Source organism: Strix uralensis, chromosome 21, assembly GCF_047716275.1.
Source record: "Strix uralensis isolate ZFMK-TIS-50842 chromosome 21, bStrUra1, whole genome shotgun sequence".
Lineage (NCBI taxonomy): Eukaryota > Metazoa > Chordata > Aves > Strigiformes > Strigidae > Strix > Strix uralensis.
Window position 1 is genome coordinate 494,978 of NC_133992.1, and position 12,970 is coordinate 507,947.

The following is a 12,970-nucleotide window of genomic DNA, read 5'->3' on the forward strand; positions in this document are numbered from 1 at the left end:
ATATTACCAGTTTGGTCTTTTATTTAACACCCTGTTTTCTAGAAGCACCTATAAGCAGAGCTGTTGCGTTGTTGTGCAGGTTGTGTATCATGGGAGCTGGTATGACTCCGATCTCCCACAGGGATGTTTTGCCCCATACTGGCTTTGTCCATGGGGATGTCCCATGGTGGCCCATGGGTTCATTCTCTCACCTTTCCAAACTTATTCTTGTCAGGTTTTTCAGCCATTGCAGCCCCTTAGCCTGTCTGTCCGTGCGATGTGGACTTCTAAGGTACTTGGTTCTTTTCTAAAAGTTTACCCACACTCTGGCTCAAGCAGTCAGAGGTTCAATGCACATTCACTGACGGAACTTTTCTGGTCTGTGTGTTGAGGACAAGGTTGTCATCACAATATGCCCTATGGTCTTAATCCAGTAGCAAGACAATCTTAAATGTACGTCTCTGTGAGTACTTAATTTGTCAGCCAGCAGTGTTTGTAAGGAAATTATTAGAGACAGAATTCAAAACTCTTTTGAAGACTTCCTCATAAAATCTCTCAAGTTGCTCATTAAAAATAAGTTCTACCTTGGTCATTATTCTGAAAAACAGGTTCTGAATGACAAAAAATCGATTTAAGGAATTCTTATGGGTTTAATGCAGTTTAGTAGGATTGGGAACTAATTTTTTTTTTTTTTTTTGCAAATTATGTGTGTCACCATGATAGCACCAAGTCAGAAATGTACCAGTTCCAAATCACTGCTAAAGATGTTTGGCTGGAAACTAGAAGAGTTGTTAAAATACTAATGTCTTGGCAAACACTGTCAGATCTCTTGATGTATTCACATCCTACTTCTTTTCTGAGGCAGAGTGGGACTCTTGTTTCTTTGTGATGAACAAGCTGAGGGTAGATTTCTTCCTCCTTCCTGTGGGGGAGCACTTTGTGGCTCCCTCCATCTCACCAGCTGCATTCACTTGGGACAGTTTAATCATGCAAGAGGCATGATCCACCAGAGCTTTAGGCAGGGGACTGGCTTTCTTCCATACCTGCCCCTCTGTGTCATACAGGAAGACACTGTCTTCTTTCTGCATGTCCTTCAGCCTCCCACCTCCTGCCAGGTACAGCGTAGTGTTGTGGGCTGTGATGCTGAACTGGCAGCAGTTAAACGGCGATAGCGTTAGTGTTGTCCACTGATTGCTTACAGGACAATAATACTCTGTCTCCTTGACGTGAATCCACTCCTTCACCTGTAAAAAACCAGACCAACACTCACCCATTGTATCACACTTCGAGTGGGCATCACTGTCATGTCAGGCTCGCTTGGTTCATGATAAAGGAAACCAGTATCTCAACATCTATTTGAATATCATGGGGGTCAAGGTGCCAGATTTCAGATCTACATTTAGCAATCAGAGCCTCAAAGGAAACTGAATAAAATACCAGAATGGCACAGCTTTAAAGGAGCATTCTTGGAAAATCAAAGGAGTGAGCTGAACAAGGTGCTGCAGGGACCTGCTAGAACTGGCATAGCCCAAGTCCTGCCTGCTCTCCAGACTTTTAACACATTATGAGGAAAATCATCTGAAGAAGGCTATATTGCATCGAACCGTGGACAATAACTGAGTTGGTGTCATCTGGAGGAACTGGGTATCAAGCCTTGATGTGCAGTTTATAGATTCTATCCCTTCCTCAGTGAGCAATAAGGACTCTAAGACACCCTCATTCTTTCAAAAGAAACCGTATCCATCATGGTAAAATGGGGCCAGGCCCTGAGTCTTTACACTTTCACATGGGAATTGCTGAATGATCTTTGAAAACTCAGTTCTCTTGGCTTCAGGGAATGGGATTCTCCTAGAGTGACCCTTTCAGTCCCCGTCAGGTCTCTTCCCAGAAGGCTGGGCAGTGCTTTCCCTCCTCTTTCAGAGATGGGAAATACAGATTTGAAGAGACTTCACTTGCATTCCAGGACTTGAGCCCACCTTTCCTAAAATCTAGGCTAGCGTCCTCACTGCAGTTCATTCCTCTTCCCCTCTGCCAGTGTTTCATCCTCTCTCTGCTTGAACAAGGAAAATCGGGTGGTCAGTGTGTTTGGGGCAGGTATGTGACCAGTTTTACACTTAGTTTTTCCTGTGTTAACAGACTGCACCTCCACTGTATATTTAAAAAAATACTTTAAACAGCCTTTGTACTCTAGCAAATAGTGTGACAACACAGCAGCTTCTCATGCACATGATTGTAATGACGGGCACATTTTCATAAGCTTATTGGCCTGACTTGCAACTGTGCCAGTCCATGAAGAGACCAAAGATGATGAAGGTCAACCTGTTGGAATAAAACAGTCAGGGCCTAGCAATACAGAGATCCCGTTTTGGATCAGATTTGGGATTACAAGAGAAATGAACTTACTCCTTTTAGTGTCCTTCCTCCAATGCTAAAGATCTTGTCCCTGACTGTAGCCATCCCGTGGTCACAGCGGGTAAAAGCCATGGCACTGTTGCCGATCCAGCGTCGGAGGCGAGGGAGGTAGCTGTATGTGTCTCCTAAGGTTTTACCCCCAGAGAAGCCCCCTAAAAGGAAAGCAGAAGTCTTGAAAATCTGTCCATCATCCTCTCTGACATCCAGCAAATCTTCTGCAAACATTAGCAGAGCTGATTTTTTTCTTTAAAATACTTAAGAAGCTCGGATTTAAAATTTCACACCATTCTGCAGAGCTGATGCGGTGTGAAATTTAAAACCTGAGCTTCTTAAGGTATTTTAAAGAGGGGGAAAAAAAATCCCAAACCAGTTCCAGCTCTTTCTGTAAACAGTTTTCCACAAAAGATTTTTGAATAAAACTCTTAAGGTATTTCAAGTGTAACCAGGAACAGCTTCAACTAGGGAATCTGCTTCCAGCACACAGTCACAGAATGGTGGTTTGAAAGAAAAGCGTTCAAAACTCTTTGAACTTTGGATCTTCGACAGAAGCTCAGAGCCAAGCTGCCAGTGCTGTTGTCAACTTTCTCTCCTTATTAGGCACTCACTTGTGTGTTTCAGGTGTGCGTTATAAAAAGCTCTTTGCAGAAGGAGGATGCTGCAATGGGAAGGGTAAACACCTCCAGCTGCCTGCCTGTTGAATTCCGGCCTGCACAGAGTCTTTGCAAACAAGGAAGATGATATTTCAGGTTGGCCATAAGCCCCAGCTCACCTAGGCATGAATACTTTGTCTGCTCTTAATTTTCAGTTTGCTTGGGCAGGGCTGTAGGCTGGCCAAAACAAATTTGCAGTCACCCCACTAGTTTAGAAGGAAATGAATGCTGTAGGTAGGTATAAACCAGGGGTATGGTGTTATCCAGCCTAGATCACTGTGGTGTGTTTGCAGCTCTGTGAGGCAATTGTGTCCTTGCTCTCTGGTAGGAATTGAGACCAACAAGGGTTAAAAGAGCTGCCTGTGGCACCATGGGCCAGCTGAGTCAAAGCAGGGACTTGAACCTGAGTCTCAGCAATTCCCCAGCTGAACCATTATCCACCCGCACTGCACTGCCATGCAGGAGGCCTGCTGTCACGGCGGGGGGGACACATCTGGTTAGGGCAGCCCCTGTGCTGCTGCCAGGCCTCAGGTGTACAGTCCATCACAGAGAGGGGCCCTTCGCTGCAGCTGTGCAGTTGTGGGTCATCTGGACTAGACCAGTGCCCTGATCCCAGTGGGCTGTGACTGGTGCAGGGAGCCTGTGGCCATGGCAGACTGGCCCAGGGCTTGTGTAACTGCAGAGGCAGTAACACAAACACTGTGCGGTTCCTAGGACAAACCAAAGGTCATCTTTCAAGACCAAATTAGTACCTGCAAAAGCTAAAGATCCTACAAGAATTTCCTGAACTGTTTAAACCCTTGCTGCTTTATTGTTAAACATCCTGCACCATCTACCAAAGATCCCTGTAATGACTGAGCCAGGACTGCAAGGTCAAAGGTGAGCAGGGGTGTGGATTGCAAGCAGGTGGTGTCACCTTTAATGTCTTGGAAAGAAAAGAATTCCTGCTATTCAGGAGGGCAGTGGGGCTGTGCTAACACACCAGGGAGGGACACTGGAGCTGTGGGTGTTACTGGTGTGGGTGCAGGCTTAGGCTGTGACATTAAGATGCCAGCAAAAATCAGTGAAACTGTATGAAAATATGCTGCTTTCTACTAGCTCTGTCACCTGAAATATAGAGGATTCCCTTGTGGGTTGTGCCTGCGTGATCAGCAATAGGCACGGGGAAGGGAGCTGCGAACTCCCACTTGTTGTCAGCGGGCTGGTACAGTTCCATGGTGCGGGTGAGGGTCCCCAGCAGGGTCCCACCACCCACGGCGAAGATGCGATCAGACAGTACGTCCGCGTGGAAGCGTGTCCGCCTCTCCAGCATACTGGCGACCTGGAGCCAGGAAGTGTTGCGGGGATCAAATCGGAAAACCTAGGATCACAGCAGATGGTGATGGTTAGCAGAAGGCAGGTGGCTGGCTTGCACCTTGTGTGCCTTCAAGAACTGATAAACGTTTTCCCTGGACTGAGGCAGGTTTTATATTCAGACCTGGACAGGCTCAACTTCCAGTGCCAGCTGATAACAGCAGTACCTCCCCAGTGGAGCTGGAGGCTCAGTTATGGCCTTTCTGCAGGTCTGTGGGGGTCTGGGAACAGGTTGTGCTCCTGTTCCTGCAGCAAGCAGGAGGTGAAACACATTGGCTTAATGAAATACCTTTGTTTCAAACACCAGCTAGCATGTGTCAGCTGAAAACTTGATTTAAACAAGCACATTTTGCATCTCTGCTACTGTTTGAGTGTGTAGTAGAGAGCAGCTGAGCTTGCCTGCTGCTCTTGCCCAGGAGAAGGCAGGAGTGGCTTCCCCTCCCCTCGTCCCTGATGGCATCCCCGCAGGGGTGTAGCACCTCTGCTAAGGCCGGGGTTCCACTCAAATCTTGTTCAGCAGTAAATACCTCCCCAAACTTGTTTTGTCAGTCCTGGTTAGAAAGCCCAGGTCAGTGAACAAAACCACACGCAGCCCTGCTGCTTCAGCATCCTCTGCTCCACTGCTGCTGAGCTGCCTCCTACCTTCAAGGCAGTGGAAGAAAGTTGCTGTTTGCAGTGGCACGGCTGAACTAAGTACAATGCTGAAATAAGCCCCCTGGAAGTATGGGAAAGAAAAACATGCTGTTTTTTCTAGCAAACTCACTGAAGCCATCTAGGAAAACATAAAATCCTGCACAAGTCTTTTTACTCTCAAGGCAGAAGAGGAAGTCCTGGGAGCTAAAGCAGATTTACCTTTCAAGGGCAAAACTGAGGAAGGAGCAGTTCTCAAGGCTTTAACCATGCCTCCCGAGTGCGAGTCCCACGGCAGCAACAAGGGGGACGGGGGAGCATTCATGAGGTTGGCTGACATGGACCTGGCTGAACCTGCACTGTGGAAGTTGTGTACGGATCAGGGTGACAATTTACAGTAGGAGCACGGTAGGACCAGGGCAGGACCTCGTTGCTTCCCAGAGAGTTTGGAAGCTCTGTGCCCAAGGGCTTTCAGTACTGTACAGAGTGCTAAGCAATACGTAGAGGTAGGAGATGTGTGGTGGGCAAGAAGACTGACTCCCTCCCTTCCTCACCCAGCCATTTTTCCAAGGCTACATGTTTCTTGTGTCTTACCTCATTTGATGGCTGCTTTCCTGTGGGGTCAAATTTGCACTGTCCCCCGATGACAAAGAGGAAGTCATTGATGATGGCGACACAGTGGTTGTACACTGGCACACAGAGGTCCCCGACCTTGTGCCAGGTGCTGCAGCTCTGGTCTGCAGCCCACATCTCTCTGCACACGCAGTTGTCAGCGGTTCTGCCGCCAGCCACAAGCAGCATGGCAGAACCGGAGCGGAGGCTTGTGCTCTGCGTCTGCAGGACTGGCTGAGCATACAGCCGGGAGTGGTAATTCAGAGCCTCCTGCAGGTACCTGTGGCAGCCTGAATCCAGCCTCATAAGGGGCGTTTCCTGGGCATACTTCTGCAGATCCCTTAAAGGAATGAGAGGGAATCTTATGCGCCTTAAAATATCTGCCGCATCTTTCAGCCGCACGCGGTCGTGCTGCAGCCAGCTCACAGCAGCTCTGAACAGCTCCAGCTCGCAGCATCCCTCAGTGTCGGTCCTCTCTAAAATTTCACAAAGGGTTCCTCGGTCCAGGTCTTTCAAGCACTGAGGATCAGCCAGGATCTGTTTGTAATGCTGCCCTACGTAGCACATGGCTTTCTGTCTCAGCTCTGCTGGGCCGAGTTTTTTAGCAATGTTAAGAACATCTATGCAGTTCTCACCGTTCAAGCAGCTCTCCAGAAAGCAAAAGCACAGCTTGATCACCTCCCGAACCAGGAGGGTTTCTGCAGCTTTGAAGGTCTCCTCGATATTCTGTAATGAGAGGTCTAGACTGTTGGAGTAAATGAAGTTGAGAACGTTCTTCAGCCCAGCAGCACTGACAGCTTTCAGCCGAACGTTACTGTCTGCGCTTCCCGCTCTTGTCAAGTTTCCGACAAACAGGATCTTGCAGTAATTACTTGCTGACGCTAAAACGATCTTGTGAGCTGGAAAGCAAACCCCTTCTGCCTCCAGTGTTACGTCGCACAGTGCACTCTGTGAGCGAAGGCTGTTGAGCCCTTCCAGGAGTTTCGCCAGGTAGGTGTCCGACACAAGCCTCACCGTGCTGGCCTGGGAGCTGAGCAACATTTCTCTGAAAGGGGTGTAGCCCTGGGGCAGCCTCAGGACCCTTCGCTGCACACACTCAGCACATCTCCTGCAGCCCAACCAGTGCTTTTATGCTTCGAGGGAGCCGAGGCTGCGCTGCCCACGCCGCAGAGCCGTTCCGAAGGCAGTAGCTGCAGCAGCCTCCCTCCTCAGCGGCCTCTGCCTGGTGCTTTGCCGGTGCAGAGCGCCGGGTGCCTTGCAGAGCCGCGTGGGGCCGTTTGCAAGTGGAGCTGTTGGTGCTGGTTATCAGACAAAGCCCACAGTGTTTGTGGGTTTTGCCTGTGGGATGTGACACTGGCAGCAGCAGACGGCCACTGGTGTGGCCGCATTCCTCCTCCTTGCTATCTGGTAACTACCCATCCACACAAAAAGCAGTTCATTCTTCGGCAGCTCCCCAGCTCTGCTTCGCTGGGCTGCCTGGACAGGTGCTCTTTCATCAGGGCAAGCCTGCACACGCCGTCTTCCCCTTCTTGAACAACAGTCAAACAAAATCCTGTCTGTGACGTGCCACCCTTGGCCCTCTGACTAAATTTGATGCATTCAGACAGCTGCTTTCAGGGAGGGGGTGGGAAGGTCTCAGCAGTTGTGTCCCGTTCAGTTTGAATCATTCAGCTAACGTCCTGTACACAGCCTGTTCCCGGGTGTTCTGGGGACTGGAGGCTCTCCCAAGGACTAGTGAGCCTGTTGCTTGGCTTCTTGCACGAGCAGAGACAGCAGAGAGCACCTGGGAGCACCTGGGATCCTCCCCGTGGATACAGCAGAAGCAAAGGGTATCATGCAGCTGGGCTTGGGACCATGTGAAAGCTTTGGCATAAAGTTGGCTCATAATGTAACGGTGGTGCAGACCCTGCTAGCTCTGCCCCAGCCTTACACACTTGCCCAGCTGGGATAGCTACCCCTCTGCTTGGTCTGGCCATGAGGCTCATGTGGGAGGCAGTGGGTGAGACAGCAGAGAGGCACTGACAGGTTGGCTTTGTGCTGTGTTCCCACCTGGCAGGGGTGTTCTACAACTCCTCCGGCTCAGCGCAGTGTTACGACATATACCAGCTGTACCAGTCCTGTGCTGACCCCACGGGCTGCGGCAGCGGCTCGGATGCTCAGGCCTGGGACTACCAGGTAAGGTGTTGGAGACACCAACAGGTTTCAGCTGCTGCCATGGTTATACCCCTGCCCCATGACAGCTCTTGTACCTCTCTTAGGTTTGCACCGAGATCAACTTGACTTTCAACAGCAACAACGTGACTGACATGTTCCCTGAGATGCCCTTCACGGAGGCCATGCGAGAGCAGTACTGTCAGAGCAAGTGGCACGTGAGGCCACGAGCACACTGGCTGCAGACAAACTTTTGGGGAGGAGGTGAGCTGTGCTGGCTTCTCGTCCCTTTGCATTACCCTGTAGTTGTCTGCCTGTCCCCCTCTGCCCCGCTGAGCTCCGAGGGGACAGGCAGCAGTGCACTAACAAGTCCTGGCAGAAAGTCACAGCCTTGTGCTGACTTGAGCCAAACAGACTTTTCTGTACCTCTTTGAGACAGAAGTGGAAAATCTAAAAACTGCCAAGAATGTGGTTTATTCATCTGTTTTCTGTTCCTAGCCATGTTTCCTGCAGTAGCCAAAGATATTTGGGTAAATGGGCAGGACGAGGCCTCTCAAATGTCATCTCTCTTAATTTCAGACCTGAAAAGTGCAAGCAACATCATTTTTTCAAATGGAGACTTGGACCCGTGGGCTGGAGGTGGGGTAAGCATGTGCACTCCTGCACACCCAGCACAGAGAACAACCTTTCCAGGTGATACACTGCCCCTCTCTCCCTTCCAAAGCAGCACTGGTGATTTATCTTTAGCCCATCTGAGTTTCTACAAGCGGCTGTTTTACGCTGAACCATTCAGGAGCCTCAGGACATTAATGATGGACACATTGAATAGAGTCCATCAGCCAGGAACACTGATGCAGCAAAGGTGGCTTCACTAGTGCAGACACAGCAGGAGCCTCCTTTCCCAACACCCGGGCTCTGAACCACAACCCGTCGTGTTTCTGTGGAGACTTGGTCTCAGTGCTGACAGCCCCTTGCCCTCTCCAGCCTCAGCACACTTTATGAGACCAAGCAGTTGCTGTAAGCAGCAACTCGAAGCAGGGCATATTTTAGCTTAGGTTCAGCAAAACTTTAGAGTGGTGGCAGAGCTCTAGTTTAAAATTTAAAAACAAAAATGTCTCAGAAATGGATTTTGAGTTAGTTGAGCTCCTGACTGTAATGCAGAAGTTCCGTGTTCTAGGCTGGCTTGGCAATCCCAGCTGCAAGAGGAACAGGTTCCTTAGGGTGCATGGGCCCAAAGGAGCTTGTTACTTCAGACTGCCTGTACCAGAATCGTCTGACAGTCTTCATCTTGGGGGAGGCCTTCACTTCGTTTGAGACAGATGGTTTGGCTCATCAGGACCATTAGCCATGAACACAGCATCAGCTGTACCAAGGATCTCTCCCTGTGCTTTTCCTCAGTCCTGCCCAGCTTGTCTTCCAGTTTTCAGAACTGATATCCAGTTCTGCCTGGTGACTTGGTGAGAGTTTGTCTCTGCTTTCTTCTCCTTCCAGATAAACAGCAGCCTCAGTCCTTCACTAATTGCACTGACCATTAAAGGAGGCGCTCATCACCTAGATCTCCGGTAAGTACTGAACACTCCTTTGGCTGACCAAATCCTGCTGCACTGAGTGTTTGATCTTAGCTAGCCACAGTCCAGAGGACCAGGAGATACCTGAAGAGGTCTGGATACCAGACTGTTGCAGCACAACTGTGGAAGAGCAGCCTTCTTCCCCAGTACAGCATCTAGGGAAGCCAGGCTGTGCAGAACTCAGCACTAAGCTTACCTACTTTCATTAGAACCTGTTCTTGCACCGGGAGTGGCACAAGTGTGTGACAGCCTGTAGCTGTACTCGTGTAGTCCAGGGTTTCTCGGCATTAGCCATCACACTTTAGGCCCAGAGCAGAGGGCAGCAGCCACCAATGCAAGGGAGAGCTCTCAAGCCTGCCTCCAACCTCCTGGTGTGTGTGAGACTGTAACTTGTTTTCTAGGAGATAAATATGAAGTACAAAGCAGATAATCTCTGTCCTTCCGTTCCCTGGCTTGGTTTTCCCTGTGCAAGGGGCAGAGAGCTGCTGCCCACTGACTAGCTCACACTGCTCTGCTTTCTCTAGAGGACACAATCCAGCTGACCCCCCGTCTGTCACAGAGGTGCGCAAGCTTGAAGCGAGCATCATCAACAGCTGGGTGAAAGCTGCACAGATGGAAAGGGCAGGGGAGAGGCACTCGGGAGCTCCCGCGGGCAGACAGGCCTGACTACACCCATCCCACAGCCCCTGGTGGGTGGGAGGCTGCCACCAGCGCACAGACAGCAGCCTGCTGAGCTGGGCCTGTGCTCTTTGGGAAAGTGTTATCTCCTTGGCCCTGACTGTGGAAATTCACCTTTCTGAAGGTCCCACCTGCCCCTAATCAAGCATCAAAAGAAAAGCAAAAGGCCAAATCACTGGCTAAAGCCAAAACTATGTTGTGTGGGTTCCACGCTCACCTGCTTGGAATGAGAAGGCATTACAAATGGTGGAAATAATAAAAGCTGGCCTGAAGGCCCAAGAATCATCACTGTCCTCAATAATATGGTTGCAGGAGGCACCTGAAGGTTGAAGCTAAATTATTTTTAGACAAAAAGTAAATCCTAGGCGACTAGTGGAAAAGCAGAGGCATGGTCATTACTTACACAAGTTCACAGGGGACTCCATTAGTGACCAGTTATGTCAGCCTCATCCAGTACTGTGGGTCTGGGTTTTTTGTTTGGTTTTGATTTTAACTTGCACAAGAGATCTCCAGTTGGTGAGCTGGTATTTACACAAAGTAATCCTGGTGTGTACTGCTGTCACTGAAGAGCTGCTTATTGATGACCAGTAAAGCACACTTCCACTTGAGACATCTTCAGATCTTTTTAAAATAAATTACAAGTTTATTAAAGTGTGTGATATAATTTCATGGCTTGGTAGTATAACCAAAGAAGATAAAAAAGGATACTTCTCACCTTTCCAGGTGGAGTATACTCATCTTTGCACATAGTCAGGTGGATTCTTACCTACTGGAATTACTATGCACCAATAAATACTAGCATAATTGCAAAAATATTAAATCCTGGTAATCAATTGGAGGCTCAGTTGGTCCACTTACAATAATTTTACGAGTTAGCAGAGAAGCCTCCCGGGTCACAGACTCACATTACTTATACAGGCAAAGTCACAGCACTGCTTCAGCTTCTGTTACACTGCTCAAGCACAAGGCTTTGTGTTGAGTATTTGCATGGCTGGGTCCACCCTGCCATCACCGTATGATTGGTTCCCAGAGCTACGATGTCACTCACTGATGTTATTTCACAATATTCAGCTGCTGACAAAAGGGGTTTTTTGCATACGACTTGCTTACCTCTTCCCTGTTCTTAAGTACAAAAGGGCCAAAGCTTCCGCTCCCCACACCCCCACCCCCCGCTGAAGAGCTGCAGCAGATGAAGTCCCTTTATCAGACCTTTCAGATACGTACAAATGAAGGACAACGTATGGAGGACCTGATTAGTCAAACTCCAGTCCTTAAAGAAAAAAGCCCTTAGAGACTGCTAGTGGAACTACATCCTCAATAAGACCTGTATCTTCTCAGTTTGTGCTGACAAAAACCTCTCCACCTCTAAGAGCTGTCAGCTGAACTATACAGCTTACACAACGCTGCCCCTTCCAGCCTTACTGATATGCTAGGATCCGGTATGCTCACAGGACCCTCCTGGCTTTTCTGAATGTAATTTGCTGTACCCCAGCAATTATTCAGGACTAGCACCACATTAAAGCAGACAGTGGTGGATGTGTCTGCAGAGAGGATTACATCTTGCTTACATTACCTAACAGCACCCTTAGCTCCCAACAAGCAGGCACCCCAATCAACCCAGCAGTGCATTAAAGCGGCCACCATGTCTTTTGGAAAGGAATCTGCAAGTTAACATCTTTGCCAGGGGCTTGTTTTGTACCTTTGAGTGAACAGAGGCCCTGGTGTCTTTTGACATTCCAGAAGGAGAGAGTTCTTTAATCCTCTTATAATGGACTATACCAATCTTTTATTTTCTGCTGGCCAACAGTACTTGCCCCAAAGGAATCCACAGAGTGCAAGGGACACAAATGGTTTGATTTATATGGAAAGATGAACTAAAGGCTTTCAGACGCTATGGCAAAGGGATAAACAAGATATACATGGACGTCCATGCAGATGATAGATGAGCAGTGCTAAAAATAATTACAAAAACAGGCTTCAGAAACTGTAGCAGAAATCTGAAGCCAGTGCCACAAATGTCCATGATATTTTGAAGCCTTGGACAAGGAAGAATGGGACCCAAGCAGAAAACCCTGGTTTGTGGTGCTCTGAACTGAAGAGCCCAACAGTCACCGCTCTTGCACACTTCAGGAACACTGCTTGTGGCTGAGCTTCAGGGAACACAGAAGGAAAAGGGAGTGCAGGCAGAGAGTAAGTGACCCAGAGAACCATCCATAGGTGGAGCCCCCATGCTGGTTTAAGACCTGCACCAGTGGGGTGGTTGAGAAGAGGCTTATTCATTCTATCATCACGTACCAGCATGAGGAGTATGACCAAGATGGAAACATTGCACAAACAGTAAGAAGTGTCTCTCTGGTCACACGCCTTTAAGTCAGAGCTTGCAAACTGATCATGCAAAGCAGCGGGTTCTCCTGGCAAGCTACAAGTCATCCATTTCTGAAGAACTCATGGTTGTTTTTTATTGTGGAAGCTGAGGCCTCCAGAATTTGACAATAAGTTCTAGCAATACTTCAGAGACAAAAAAACCCCGAGCTATTCTTCCCAAATCCAAAGTCAGGAAACTCTTAACCCTTCTGTTGAAGCAACAAGCTTGCTAGACAGCATCATGGAGCTACCCTGACATGTCAGTTTTACTGGTCTTATTACATATACTGAGTGTGGCATTGGAAATCAGGAGCTGAACTGCCTGCAGGAAAGCACAGCTGAAGGGAAATAGTCTTTAAAGGACAGGAGAAATTCACAGAACCGTGTAAAGATGTTAGCTGCAAAAACCTATCCTGTCTGCATCCCTCATCACTGCAATGTCACACTGATAGAGAATAGGAAACAAAGTGGATTCTTTGCCTAGTATTTAGAGGAGTAAATACAACTCTACCTGAGCATGGCATGTAATGGTGAAAATCCTGTTAATGGAAAGCCATGTGAAACACAGAAGGG

At 48.7% G+C, this 12,970-nt stretch overlaps 1 protein-coding gene and 1 pseudogene across 2 annotated transcripts in view; one reads left to right on the plus strand and one right to left on the minus strand.

Annotated features, from left to right (window-relative positions):
* The window catches only part of DPP7 (dipeptidyl peptidase 7), a 35,563-nt gene that overhangs the window by 12,363 nt on the left and 10,230 nt on the right, over nt 1-12,970 (plus strand). Inside the window, exons 9-13 of one of the 2 annotated variants that reach the window (XM_074891470.1) lie at nt 7,693-7,811; nt 7,895-8,051; nt 8,367-8,431; nt 9,279-9,349; nt 9,880-10,684. In XM_074891470.1, coding sequence (XP_074747571.1) covers nt 7,693-7,811; nt 7,895-8,051; nt 8,367-8,431; nt 9,279-9,349; nt 9,880-10,021 — 554 coding nt within the window. In that variant the 3' untranslated portion in view covers nt 10,022-10,684. Of the gene's footprint in view, nt 1-7,692; nt 7,812-7,894; nt 8,052-8,366; nt 8,432-9,278; nt 9,350-9,879; nt 10,685-12,970 lie in introns of those variants that run through there. The other variant, XM_074891471.1, reaches the window with a different exon arrangement.
* On the minus strand, nt 564-7,621 carry LOC141953119 (kelch-like protein 9; annotated as a pseudogene).